Here is a 15,130-nt window from a genome sequence, read left to right as displayed (position 1 = left end):
CCATAACCCAATCCAATAGACTTGGTATCACAATCGGATAAATATGAAAACCTAACTCACTCATGTACCAAATAATAATATTTATTAGGAGATAAGACAATCATGGGTTTTCGGGGTTTCAAATATTCAAAAGCAAGAGATACTTCAGGGCCACTACAAAACCCCAAACATATTATATTAGATTTACATTGTAAATATAAAAGTAATGTTCTTTCCAGCCTCTTTGCATGTATCAGAATAGCTGTTCGACAGACATGAAAGGCAATGAAGTTTCATAAACAATGAATGACAACATGTTATGCTGCCATGACAAAAATCAACAAAATCAAAGTATTTCTTTCAGTGTTTCTCCATAATGAATATGCTTTCTATGACTCCATGTCAAATACCACATTTTGTTGAATTTGTGACTTGAGAAAACAAATACACTTGCAAAAGATGATATAAAATATGACTTGCTACACAGGAAATCAAGTTCAATATTCAGACACCTTGACGGGGCCAACATGCAGATAGTACATTATCTAAGCGCTCTATTTCATAATGTTCAGCATATTACCAGATTCATGTAAACCACTCCATTAAAACTGTTTGCATTTTCTTGTTATGTTTTCTATTCAGGATTAAATTTCTTTCAGGTTTTGGCTCAGATTTGTTGGACCATTGTCACAGATTCCTATATATCATCAAGGTGAACTTTGTGCCAAACCTTAAAGAAATGTCTGACAGTTTGCCAGGGAATTCAAACCATGTAGTCAAACACCTTGGCAAGTTAAGATGGTATCTATCATGAGGCCAAATCTTCTGAAGCAGACTTGAATCATATGGTGCACATCCACCAGTTGAATGTCACCTTGAAATGAAATCAAGGAAATTTAAAGTCTACCCAGGATTTCTTGCTTGAAATACAGCTTGTAAAACAATGTTTCCAATGGCTTCTGATTATCATCATACAGTAATTATACACAAACAGTGATGAATCCAAAGGTTTCGTGGAGTTTGACACACTGCCCCCTCACATCCTATATGAATAAAAGTGACAATAACAAAATTTCATAATCATAAGAAATCTACACTGACAGCTGAGTCCATAAATCGAATTCTGACTATGTCAAGAGCATGTGTTTATGAATCACTATGGAATAGTGATGATACTAGGTGTATACAAAAAGGCGAAGGCATCATGCCCTACCTGTGGCACCTGTCACAAACACATACAAAGGCAAGTCAAGTAAAAACAAAGAAATAAAGGATACAAGGCAAAATAGGGAACCCCAGTGACATGGGAGGGAAAACACCTCTTTGTATTAAGATACACAAATGCATTCAATATTTGACCCCAACCCCGAATACACACATGCAAACAGTCTGTTAAGAATTTGAAATTTGAACTCCCTTACTTAAAAAAAATCCTGGATCTGCCTCTAATACATGTGTCACTCTGAACATGTCAAGGTAGAACTACCATTTTCTTATGATTGCATTGGTATGCTGGTAGAAAAGCTCTGATGGAACATGTGATAACACACATATCTCCCCCTTAACACAGCACTGACACTAGGAGACATCAACCTGCTGGAAGCATCTAATACATATGTCATCTTTGAATACCTCACATAGATTCTCAGTTCAGGTTGACCTTGTCTTACTAAAACTCATTGTAACAAGTCTTTGCATTTATTGATGCCCAATGATCTGTAGTCAGAGCATTTAACGTTTTCTGAGAAAGGTATTTTTAAAATCCAGGTAACTTAATCTAAGTTTCCATATGAAAAATGAATGGCGTAAGTGTGCATTCTATCTAGCTAGGTGCACCTACTACCTACTACACCAAATTTATACTTTATTGTAGACTAACATAGAGAAATCACTCAACAATTTACAGTTTTGCATATAAGTGTAATTAATAGTATATTTCAAAAGTAGCTAAACCTTGGACAAACATTAATCTATAAGAAAACATAATAATTTCTACATGTGTGGTTTTTTTTTAGCAAATGAACAAAAAGATTCCTGTCTACATATATCCCTCAATTTCTAATGTACATCAACATTCCATTGACAACGTCATGAAACAAGGTTACTATGCAGTGACAAAAATAGCTCAAGAATGTTACAGCCGTACTCTTATTCCTTTTGCCATAAACAATATGCACCCTGTCATAAATTGGGAATTAATTCACACTTTGTTTCATAAATAACACCAAATTTTTTGACAATTTGACTTTCAGTCATTTTGTCGACAGATTGACTTAAGATATGCTGTAAAGGACTCCCAATATACCACAGCTTACTTGTGCAGTGGACACAAACACATACCAGTAGACATCCTTAACTATTTCTTACACAGTGGTGAGTGAGTGAGTTTGGTTTGATGCTGTTTTCAACAGTCCTTTCAGTGACATCGTGGCACGTCAGCTTGAAGTTTGAGGAAAGCCTGAAGTGATGCAGGTCTGAGACATTTAACGCTTAGGTGAAACCCACAAACCCTAGTATGATGCAGGTAAACCTAGAACAATACCAGGGTCAATCTGGGATTTGAACCCACAGTCATAGGTTTATGGCACTCTGCACAGCAAATTTTGGTGCTTGAGACAACTGGGCCATCTTTGACCCCAGTTGTGAGTGAGTGAGGTAAGGTAGGCAGTGGGTGAGTGAGTGTAGTTTAAAGCCACTGTAACTGCATTCCACTTATATCTTGGCGTGTCAGCTGGAGTGGGAGGGAAGTATGGACTCCAAAGTGATGCTGGTCATACACGTTTAACACTTTGATGAAACCACTAAGCATGGGTTTGGTGCTGATAGGGATGACACTGAGATTTGAAGCTTTGCTCAGCAGATCCTTGAATGGCTTAAGGATATGATTCTTCACATGGGATTGCACAGCCTTAGATAACATGTCCCACTGACACACATAGGAAACTGCAGTCTGGGTCCATACCCCCTTTAAAAACAACCATGGCAATATACCTTTAATGTAGTGATGTTAGTCTGATGTTTAGACTTGCCTGTAATCTGACAAGACCAAACCATAACATTAATTACGGTAATCTACTGAAACCTGAGCCTGTCTACATCCAGAGGTGGCTCAACATAAACATCCTAGCTATACACAGACCATAGGTACATGTGTAGGTGAAGATGGGTTAATAAGAGGGTAACCTTGACGGGCTTAACACACATTACACAAGGTCAAGAGATAGTGATGGCCTCTGTGAAACAAGTGCTTTCATCATTCATCTGTTCTGGTTGGGCTTTCCTAAAATAATAGCTTCAAAATTACATATTTACATTGATTTAACATACATTAGACAAGATCAGGAGATGTAGAGATGTATTAAATATTGCAAATTCCATATTTTGTTTGTAGTAATCATGTATTCCCTTTTGGCTTTACCAAAAATAAGTAGATTGGTGCTCATGATGTCAATCACTGGACTGTCTGGTCCAGACTCAATTATTTACAGACTGCTGTCATATAGCTGGAATATTGCTGAGTGAGACATTAAACAACAAACAAACAAGCGATAACAGGCTCTGAAAATACATATTTATGTTGAATACACTCATACAACCTTCCCTATCTGATGTCAGACTTGACTAGAAATAGAATTATGATGTTACAGATGCTGTAACTATACCTCCACACATGCTCTGTACCTGATCACACTGATCGTCCCAGTAGCAGTAACCCATACTGGCAGTGACAAACAAGATCTTGCAGATGTTGACATAATACACCTGGCCTGACATGCTGCTTACATTACAGTCTGTCTACTCTGAGGTGCATATTGTTGGTGAAGACAGATAATTCCCGTATCTTCCTTCAGCCATTCTTAGATTGCTCATCCATATATGTGGCCAAATTCTTCAATTTTCAAAATACTTTAAAAAAGCATGGATTGGCATATAAATTATCTATGCCAAGACATGTGAATATTCAAGTTTCTCATATCAATTTAGTCTTCATTCTTCAAAGAAACAACACATAAAGTATGTAAGATATAAACCATATTACAATATCAACTTCCATAAACATCTGATGATGTCAGTAGACTCAGTACACTGTTGACTTATAACATTATCACAAAACTTATCTTATCATTGATAAACTGTAGGCTATTCCTTCCACCGCCCCTGCCACTATAACACCTGTGGGCGGTCGGGTAGTCTAGTGGTTAAAGCGTTGGCTCGTCACGCCGAAGACCCGGGTTGATTCCCGACATGGGTACAATGTGTGAAGCCCATTTCTGGTGTCCCCCGCCGTGATATTGCTGGAATATTGCTAAAAGCGGCGTAAAACCATACTCACTCACTCACTCACTATAACACCTGTTCACCTGCTTGAATTACAGAACAGTAATTTCAAGAAAAAGGCACACCACCTCACTACTAAATCACCTCGCCTCACTTCTACATGAAAATAATCAGTATAATGCAGCCTGTTGTTAAATCACAAAAGGGACATAATCTACAATCATTAAAGTGATATGTATGTTTGTTATGTAATTCAGTTATACCACTCAACATTTCATAGGGTAATTTCTTGATATACAAAAAATGTGCCCTTAAAAAGTTAGGTGGTATCATTTTGACAGAACATGTTGAATGTGATAGTGGTAATTATGACACATATTGCTGAAAAACACATCTGCCCAAACCATCACTACATAACTGTACTATCTGTAATGTGGTAGCATAGACTCTGACTGTAGCCTCCTATAGGCTTGGTGTCTAGAGCTACAAGGTGACCTGGTGTTAATTATAAAGATCCACACATCTGCCAGAGTAATGATCCTTTCTCACTCAATACACTGGAATGTCTGCAGAAGCTCCAGGTATCAAGTCTCTCCATGCTGAATCCTGCACTTGATTCACACAAGGCCAGTCAGCATCGGTTCACTGTTATCATGGAGACTAGGAGGATAGGTGTACCCCTACACACTCAATTACCTGCTCTCTTCTTTATCATTGTTTGTGTGTACTCAAAAACATGTTATATAAGGCCACAGTAAATAGGATTACATTTTTAACCAAATATGAGAATACCTGCATTTAAAGGTGCATTTTATCAAGAGAAGAGAGAAGGGAATTCACATTGCAATTTTCTTCAGAATAATACAATGAGGCAGTGTTTGAAAGTGATTTGGGAGAGATGAAAATCAAATAATTAATTTGTATGGCCTAAATGTTACCAGTGAAACATCATTTACACAATTCCCCATGACCATCAACAGTATATCCTTAGTTTTAGACAAGTGTAGATAGTATAGCACAGCACACTTTTTGCAGGAATATTGTGTAGTTAATCATTAGTTGTTAAAGAATCCACCTATCTTATTGCCCAATGCTGTTGATATAATGTCACCTCACATCTCAAGTGAGCCTGTTCGTACTTCACGTTACCATACCAAGAGTGCAATGGTGGTCTCCAGATAGATGTTATTGTCACACAAATATTTCACCGAAAATAATTCTCTGTGAACTTGTAATGAGCCATTTGTTACATGAGTCAGTAGCAGCATATATTGCATATTGGGATGTTACAAGCTGAACTCCCTGTCTCATGGTGCACAAGTCCATTCAGGTCGTGAAATCCTGTACATGAGGCTACAGCAAAATGTAAATCATACTCCATAGTGACTCTTCCTATTTGGCCTCACCATTAAAGTTACATTATGGTCTTGGATGAGATGTCAAGTGAAGGACCATATACATATACCATCATGAAAACTCCTTTTCACTTTGCCTTTAGGAATTTATTAACTGGATTTTCTCCATTTTCATATCTGCTTGTCAAGATTATCAAGATTCTGGAAAATCTCATTACAATTTATTGTGTATCAAGCAGAACATACAAGTCATTGTTATAGACAAAACCATTGAAATAACGATGGTTTTAGACAGTTTTGTATGACGTATCACAGCATGGGACACCCAGAATTCCACTGATATGCATACAAAGTGGATTCAGATATCTGACCAAGCAGCCACAGGAACTCCAAGCTATTCAGAGAATACATCCCTATTCATCACTGCCCCATCTATAAAACCTCACAGGATTTATCAGTACCTTGGTAATGTCAAAATGGAATTGGCAACGAAACTTGATACACACTATCTTGCCATAAACTCTCAGATATATCCTGACCATGATGCAGAAGGTAATAAATATACAAAAAGTTGCTAACCCAGGTTGTATATACAGATCTGTACATGAGAAGCAACAAATAGCTATAAAGACATGAGTATTCACTACGTGTTCACTGAGTATACATGAATATTCACTGAGTATTTAGATAAAGGGGCAAGAAGTTGACTTTGAACATTGTTACAAACAAATAAGAACCTACTATCCATTAAAGTTACATGTCTTTATGTTATTCCAACTTCTAAATGCCTATCAAAGACTTAATACATGATTACCTGAACATACCAGTACCTCAGTGAAGCTACATGGAGGTACTCCAGCAGAACGACCTGCAAACATGTCAAGATCTAATCACCAGCACCCATGACCCCCACAAACCAGCACTAGCCACCTCTATATGTACAGCCATTATCCCTCCCTCCCACAACCTTGCCAGCAGGGGTCACAAAATATCAAAATTTTAACTTCAGACTTAAAATTGACCAAAACTCCTCTTACCAGCCACTGGTCAGGTCCTGGGTCAGTTAGTGTCAGTGTGGCCAGCCATTAATGTATCCTTGGGCAAGAGGCTGCTGCAGCAGGCAAGCAGAGCTGGCACCTGGGTTATTTTTACTGTTCAACTAAAGAGACAGAAGTCTTGCAGCCAGAGATGAGCATGTGGAATTTTGGTGGCAGGCAAGATGATACATGAATAGTCTGTTTCAGAAAACTTCAGTCTCCTCCCACACTCAGTCAGGGCTGCTGCATTTCATGAAATCAGTGTTGATCATCCAGTTTTGAAAGTTGAATGTTTATTGAAACTGAATTATGATGGAAAATGTATTTGTTTCAAGTCTTTTTGTGTGTATTTTGTTTTGTTGTTTTGCAGAAACTTTAATCTCTCCTACACCCAACGTCAGATCTGGTGTTTGTTTCATTTCATGAAATCAGTGAACCTTTCTGTAGATCATTATGTTTGAAAGTAAATATCATCATATTTTGGTAACTAAACATGATCTCATATCTCATCTGATCTCATATCCACTTACAAAGAATTTTTGTGTGTTCATGTATTTTGTTTTGATTTGTTTCAGAAAACTTCAATCTCCTCCTACACTCCCTGTCAGACCTGGTGTTTGTTGAATTTCATGATATCAGAGTGAACCTTTGTGTAGTTCATAATGTTTAAACATTTATATCATCATAGTTTGGTAACTGAACATAATCTCATCTGATCTCTATGTATATGATTTTGAAGGTTATATGATTATACCACTTTTATAAATCAACCAGTTGGGAATGAATCTTCAATACCATATCAATTAAAGTGGGTTTCCTTGTACGGTAAATGTTTGTTTACTGTCCACCTGCCTAAAATTTCATTAATTTCCACAATAAAAACACTTCAAAGTAGGTCAATATGAGGAGGAAAGTAATCCTCTAAGTAGTCATTAAAAAAATATTTTCATGTATTTTTTAACTTCACCTGGCTGACTCTACTTTTCAGAGCTTTGACCACCAACCCTTGAGTTTTAGAAAAACAATCTGTAAACCAAATAATTAAGAGACTACTTCTGAATGCACTACTTTAGAGATGGAGATCTTGGTAAACTGCTTTGAACATATATATATTCCGAGGTTCCAGCTCATGAGGTACGGCATGTAGGTATGGACATAATCAGGGTTAATTTGGGGTTCAATCCCATCACTAGCAGATACTGGCAAGACCAAGGGACTATGGCAAGACCATGAATCCCATAGGACTTTTTAGGCCCCAAATTAACACGACATGTATTATGAACAGTATTTAGTTATATCACGACATGTCAGCTTGAAGTTAAGGAAGAAAGCCGGATGTGATGCAGGTCCAAGACATACAGTTACCACTTCGATGAAACTCACAAGCATGGCTATGGTACTAACAAACCTAGAAACATAATCAGAGTAAACTGGGATTCGTACCCACGATCATTGGTTTCTGTTCCACCAAAGGGACACAACTCTGGTCACCAAAATGGGCATTTTAATTTACTGGGTCAAGTAAAGTATTGTTTTCCATGATACAAAGTTGTACATCTGTATGTTCTACAGATGCATGTCAGTCCATTTACTTTAAACAGACCATACATTGCTCCAAGCACCAGTCATAACACTTTAAACTTAGCCTGCGTGTTCTTTTTCCAGCAACAGCTTATATTACAGTGCTATTTTGGGAAGCGTTTCTCTCAGTGATTAATAAGAAGAAAAGTTAGCAAATGCTAGGGTCTGCTATCCACAGGTTGGTTCTAATTAAAATGGTATTGTGGATTACCGGTACCTCATGGAAGTGATTACTGGAATTATCCATGTTAATTGTAAGTATATTGTAGATATATACTGTTTAACCTACCTGAAGGAAGTCAATATTAGTTTTTTAATTAAGAGGCAACTATTAATTCTGGAAAAGAAAACAAAAAACTAAACTGATGTGATAAAAACATATATCCATTTAACATATACTTTTGTTTGAAAATTAACCTCAAATCAAATCTGGCTCCATGTTTTTCCACCTGTCTCTTGACTTACAACATCAGCAAAATAAGAAGACATAATTGCTAGACAAACATGTTGTACTGGGGCCCAGTTTGCCTGGAATCCCTTCCGGTGACAAACATGTTGTACTGGGGACCTAGTTTGCCTGGAATCCCTTCTGGTGACAAACATGGTGTACTGGGGACCTAGTTTGCCTGGAATCCCTTCTGCTGAGAAACATGTTGTACTGGGGACCTAGTTTGCCCGGAATCCCTTCCGCTGACAAACATGTTGTACTGGGGACCTAGTTTGCCTGGAATCCCTTCTGGTGACAAACATGGTGTACTGGGGACCTAGTTTCCCTGGAATCCCTTCCAGTGACAAACATGGTGTACTGGGGACCTAGTTTCCCTGGAATCCCTTCCGGTGACAAACATGTTGTACTGGGGACCTAGTTTGCCTGGAATCCCTTCCGGTGACAAACATGTTGTACTGGGGACCTAGTTTGCCTGGAATCCCTTCCGGTGACAAACATGGTGTACTGGGGACCTAGTTTCCCCGGAATCCCTTCTGATGACAAACATGGTGTACTGGGGACCTACTTTCCCCGGAATCCCTTCTGGTGAGAAACATGTTGTACTGGGAACCTAGTTTGCCCGGAATCCCTTCCGGTGACAAACATGATGTACTGGGGACCTAGTTTGCCTGGAATCCCTCCTGGTGACAAACATGGTGTACTTGGGACCTAGTTTGCCCGGAATACTTTCTGGTGACAAACATGATGTACTCGGGACCTAGTTTGCTCGGAATCCCTTCCGGTGACAAACATGTTGTACTGGCGCCCTAGTTTCCCCGGAATCCCTTCCAGTGACAAACATGTTGTACTGGGGACCTAGTTTGCCCGGAATCCCTTCTGGTGACAAACATTGTGTAATGGGGACCTAGTTTGCATGGAATCCCTTCTGATGAGAAACATGTTGTACTGGGGACCTAGTTTCCCCGGAATCCCTTCCGGTGACAAACATGTTGTACTGGGGACCTAGTTACCCCTGGAATCCCTTCTGGTGAGAAACATGTTGTACTGGGGACCTAGTTTGCCTGGAATCCCTTCCGGTGACAAAACATGTTGTACTGGGGACCTAGTTTGCCCAGAATCCCTTCTGGTGACAAACATGGTGTAATGGGGACCTAGTTTGCCTGGAATCCCTTCTGGTGACTAACATTGTGTACTGGGGACCTAGTTTGCCCGGAATCTCTTCTGGTGACAAACATGTTGTACTGGGGACCTAGTTTGCCTGGAATCCCTTCTGGTGACAAACACGGTGTACTGGGGACCTAGTTTGCCCAGAATCCCTTCTGGTGACAAACATTGTGTAATGGGGACCTAGTTTGCCTGGAATCCCTTCTGGTGAGAAACATGTTGTACTGGGGACCTAGTTTGCCCGGAATCCCTTCTGGTGAGAAACATGTTGTACTGGGGACCTAGTTTGCCTGGAATCCCTTCCGGTGACAAACATTGTGTAATGGGGACCTAGTTTCCCTGGAATCCCTTCCGGTGACAAACATGGTGTACTGGGGACCTAGTTTCCCTGGAATACTTTCTGGTGACAAACATGATGTACTGGGGACCTAGTTTGCCTGGAATCCCTTCTGGTGACAAACATGTTGTACTGGGGACCTAGTTTGCCCGGAATCCCTTCCGGTGACAAACATGGTGTACTGGGGACCTGGTTTGTCCGGAATCCCTGCTGGTGACAAACATGTTGTACTGGGGACCTAGTTTGCCTGGAATCCCTACTGGTGACAAACATGGAGCACAGGGCACCTATTATGCCCAGAAATTCATACTAGGTAATCAGCCTAGAGTACAGAGGACCTATTCTGCCCTGGAATCTTTACAGGGTGATAGAAATAGGGTACTGATGACCTATTTTGATATGGCTATGTCATACAGAAAACCCAGGAACAAAGCCTTTGAATTTGAGTGACACCTTGATACTGAGATTTTGTTCACACTTTTCAATGAAATTTCTCCCGTGATGACACAAACTTACACACTAAACAGACAGTCCAAGGGAGATAACTTTAGACAGGATGTTATCCAACTTCACAATCATCCTAAACACCTACATCATCAGTTACTCATGTCTTGGCATAACTACATAACTATGGCAAAGGTAATATTTCTCTACAACACTGGCAGAGTGCTTTCCTGACACCTGACAACATACATGTTTCCTTGTCCCTCACCCTTAAGAATGCAATGTCTTTGTTGGAACATTTGACTGTTGCAGAGTTGATCTCACTGGCAGAGGTTTTTCCCTCCACATGTGAAACAATGGCAAGTATGAGTGCATGGACTATGCTGCATGTGAACTCTCTCACCTGTACAGACAATCTTCTTTGGGCGGCGTTTGAAGAAAGGTTGGGTGGATCCGTCCTCGAACTCATGCGCAGTGTGGTAGCTGCTCATATCGGTGTCCAGGGAGCTCAGGGAGACGTAGTCTGGAATGAAATGAAGGAAATATGAAAACAAAATATTAATTCCAAAGTTAAAAGATAATGTTTTATGATTCAATTTCATTTCTACAGGTTATTCAAATTTGCAAAGAGAAAAAATTGTCATTTCAAGAACATGTTTTTTCCTGGGTATAATGCAGGAGGTATGAGTTAAAATTGGTATCATAATATGCAGTCAAACACTACACTGGTACTACCTACTGGTTCCACAAATCAATTTGGGCCTTAGGCCTGTCATAAGTCACGGTTAACATGTGGAAATTATCTTCGCACTAAAAACACTTTGTGGAACAGGTCCTTAGAGATTATTCCAATCTGTTCCTTCAACAATAAGAAAAAATAAAACAATTACAACTCGACGATTTGGTTTGGGTCAATTGCATTAATACATTATAGGCAAGGATGCTATTTTGTGACTCTTTTGTGCATGACAGTTTGTTTGCTGTCCAATCTACTCTGATCATTGGTTAAGGCTGTTAGCAGCCAACTGACCCAGACAGAAACCATGAACAACTATTTACTAATGCTATAATCGGAATTGTACAAATGACCCTGCTTTTGGCAGAGATTTCTTGTGAATCAGGAAAGGGTTTTGTCAGGGTTTTTAAAACAATTCAAAGATTTCTTTTCTTATATTATCTTTTAAACATTATTTTTCATGCTCTACCTTGTGTTCTGTCGGACTCAGAGCCACTGTCTCCACCTCTGTCAACTTCGTCACCAATGTCGCCATTCTCCATGTTGGATCTTTTGGATGGAGATGCCGCATTGGAACGTCGTTCTGGCATGATGTCTGTGTCTTCAACACCTACGAGTGGTAAAGGGGGTTAAAAATAGTTACAGATGAATCGCTTTATAGGAACTCACCAAGAAATATCATCTGACAAGAGTTTTACGAGTGAGTGAGTGAGTGAGTGAGTGAGTGAGTGAGTGTGGAGTGAGTGAGTGAGTGAGTGAGTGAGTGAGTGAGTGAGTGAGTGAGTGAATTTTAATGCAATATTGAACAGTAATTCACCTATATCATGGCATGTCAGCTTGCTATGTGAGGAAAGCCTAAAGTGATGCAGGTCTTGGACATTTACCACTTTGGTGAAACCCACAAATCAAATCATTTCCTTGTCATTTATTTCAAGTTAAAAGTTTTCTGTGTGTCTAAGTAAATAATGTTTAGGTTTGAATATATCACTTATCTTGTTATTAATGTTCCAAACCAACCCACAATTCACAATAACCTACAGTAATGCTGGTCCACCAAGTTAACAGGCACCATGAGATGAAAAGAAAGCAATCAAAACACTGAATTTACTTTTGTGAGATTGCAGAGAGATTTCATGAACCACTCCAAAACTGTACAATTGTATAAACCACCTATACTAGCTGCTTCCAATATAAAAAGATGGGTCTACCAAAAATAAATATTTGTTGTGTTTCTCTTTTTCAAATTGAAATCAGAAACAGTAGACTATATACTTTATCAAATTAACCACAATCACTTTACAATTCACTGATAACTTAAACCATGATTAAATGCTACTATACCACCAGACCAGTAACAGTCATATTGTGATATACTTGGAACATTTGTTTCTGACCTTGAACTCAATGATTCAACAACTCTACTTATTAGTCTTATTTTTTTCATTAGAGGGCACGGGTGGCCCAGTTGTCTAAGGCGCCATGATTCACTGTGCAGAGTTGCGTCCCTTGGGAATGCCAGAAACCTAGATTGTGGGTTCGAATCCTGATTCGCCCCGATTATGTTTCTAGGTTTGTCAGCACCATACCCATGCTTGTGGGTTCACCGAAGTAGTAAACGTCTGAGACCTGCATTACTTCGGGCTTTCCTCCCACATTAAGCTGACATTTACATTTTCTAAATATTTGTCTGTCAGCTCTGCCAAGAAATACATTGGACAGTACTGGCTATAACATATTAGTAGAATATTCTTCAAATATGTATGTCAAGGTTGAGTTTGGCATCATGCATGTATTACTATTTCTTTTAATTTATCTGTAACAGCTGCAGAGATACATGGACTATAGGTTTCAAAATATTTATCCTATTACAATATTCTTGGCACAGTGAGCGAGTTGGGTTCAACGCTGCTTTTAACAGTATTCCAGTTATATCATGGCCTGTCAGCTTAATATGGGAGGGAGGCTCAGACGTTTACCACTTCGGTGAAACTAACGACCAAGAGTATGGTGCTGACAAACCTAGAAACATAATCAGGGTGAACTGGGATTCGAACCCACATCTTGGCACAGAACTGCATGATAACAAATATATTTATTTTCAAATATCTCTCATTCTAAAGGTTATTAAATGTATAAAAAAAACAACTATTTATACAATAATAATATCATTGCATTACATTTCTTGCAAAAAGACATTGCTTGTTATTGAATTTGAAATAGCTCTAGGTATGACCATATCTGATTAAGACAAGGAACATATTCAGTTGTAGACATTGTTTTCAAAATTAAATGATAGCTCAGTTAAGGGGACTGAAATATCTGTAAAGAAATTACTGTCAGTGGTTAATCTTCATGCCAATGTCTGCTTAATTTTATAACAGTTAATTTATTCCTTTAACAAATTGCTAACTCAAATATAGACACATCTGATAGAAACCATTTGTCACAACTAGTACAGAAGAATGTTGGAAAGAATTTATATCATTCGTCAAAACTTATACAACCCATTGATTCTAGACAGGTTTCTGTTGTTTCCAGAGAAATAACATTATTTAGAATATATTGTCTGGTGAAGCAGAAGCAAGACAGTTGATGATTAACACAATCTTACATGATGAGAATTGGTTTCTGTCAATGTCTATTCAGTTAACGTTATATCACAGCAGGAATAAACAACAGTCCTAGAATTATATGAAAGCATATTTGTTCTCTGTTTTATCAGCTGTATTTTCCTAGTAATTAGTATCATTCATATGAAGATAAATAAACTTTGTTGTTAATCATTCCAAGCATCGTAGTAAAAACAGGCCAACTCAGAGAAATATTTTAGAGGCATCCACATAGACCACGAAATGATAGTGTTTGTTTTGTCTCAAGAACAATCTGATAAACTGTTGGAATATTGTCAAGCATGTTTTTCATGTGATGGATAAAGAAGATATCTTACCTAACAGAAACAAGGGCAAAAACACACGTAATGCTGACGAGTGCTCAGGGCCTACTTGGGGAACTGCCCTTGTGTCAAGGAACTCTGTCCCCCAATAGTTGTGTAACACATATATGTACTGGTGAGACTTCTTTGTCACTCAACTAATTACCCACCTTGTAATCCAACTCATTAACACATATGATTAAGGTTAAGGGAATGCAAATGACCACATGTTTCAAAATGTGTTATCTGGGCAAGTTAGGCAGCTCATTGAATACAAGACATTCATCATTTTTCTCCCATTTACAGAAATAGACTTTCAGGGAATGCTGGTACCTTTCCAAAAATGCTCTTTGGTTACAACTATTATTATTTTTTATTTCATTGATATGAATCATGTCAGATATATCCTAGGTTATAGATACTGTATGAATGCGATGCTTCATTAGAAAAATAGTTCGCATCAATCATTGCACCAGAATCGACTTTTCCACCTACATGATAAACATGAAACAAAAGCAGTTACAATGGAATCACACATATCTTCAGTATACAGCAATTTATATGCAATTAACAGAAGATTGTTACTTTTTCTCTATTATATTAAGATTTAAAACTAAAATTGCATCCTTTCAGTTCCTTTGAAAGGCATGCCAGATGTTAAGAACATTTCCCGGGCTGTCATCCTATTGTTACTTAAGTTTATTATTTTCGAGTAACAACTATCTCTGAATCATCAATTTCGTTTCCAATGATAGACCCTTCCATTAGGAGCTGTTGCAAGAGCTCTGTTTCTCTGCACACATCATGAACAATGTTTTTTGGTAATAAGGTTGTCTATG

The 15,130-nt window shown here is 38.4% G+C and overlaps 1 protein-coding gene across 1 annotated transcript in view; it reads right to left on the bottom strand.

Annotated features, from left to right (window-relative positions):
* Positions 1-15,130, bottom strand: part of LOC124132132 (titin-like) — a 168,666-nt gene that overhangs the window by 58,519 nt on the left and 95,017 nt on the right. Inside the window, exons 22-23 of the mRNA XM_046495821.2 lie at positions 11,829-11,969; positions 11,027-11,146 (exon numbers count right to left, since the gene is read on the bottom strand). Of these exons, the coding sequence (XP_046351777.2) occupies positions 11,027-11,146; positions 11,829-11,969 (261 nt within the window). The remainder of the gene's footprint in view (positions 1-11,026; positions 11,147-11,828; positions 11,970-15,130) is intronic.

The sequence above is a fragment of the Haliotis rufescens genome, unplaced genomic scaffold, assembly GCF_023055435.1.
Source record: "Haliotis rufescens isolate VD_foot unplaced genomic scaffold, xgHalRufe1.0.p SCAF_4, whole genome shotgun sequence".
NCBI lineage: Eukaryota > Metazoa > Mollusca > Gastropoda > Lepetellida > Haliotidae > Haliotis > Haliotis rufescens.
The sequence above is the reverse complement of the archived record's forward strand: the minus strand, read 5'-3'. Positions and strand labels throughout refer to the sequence as shown.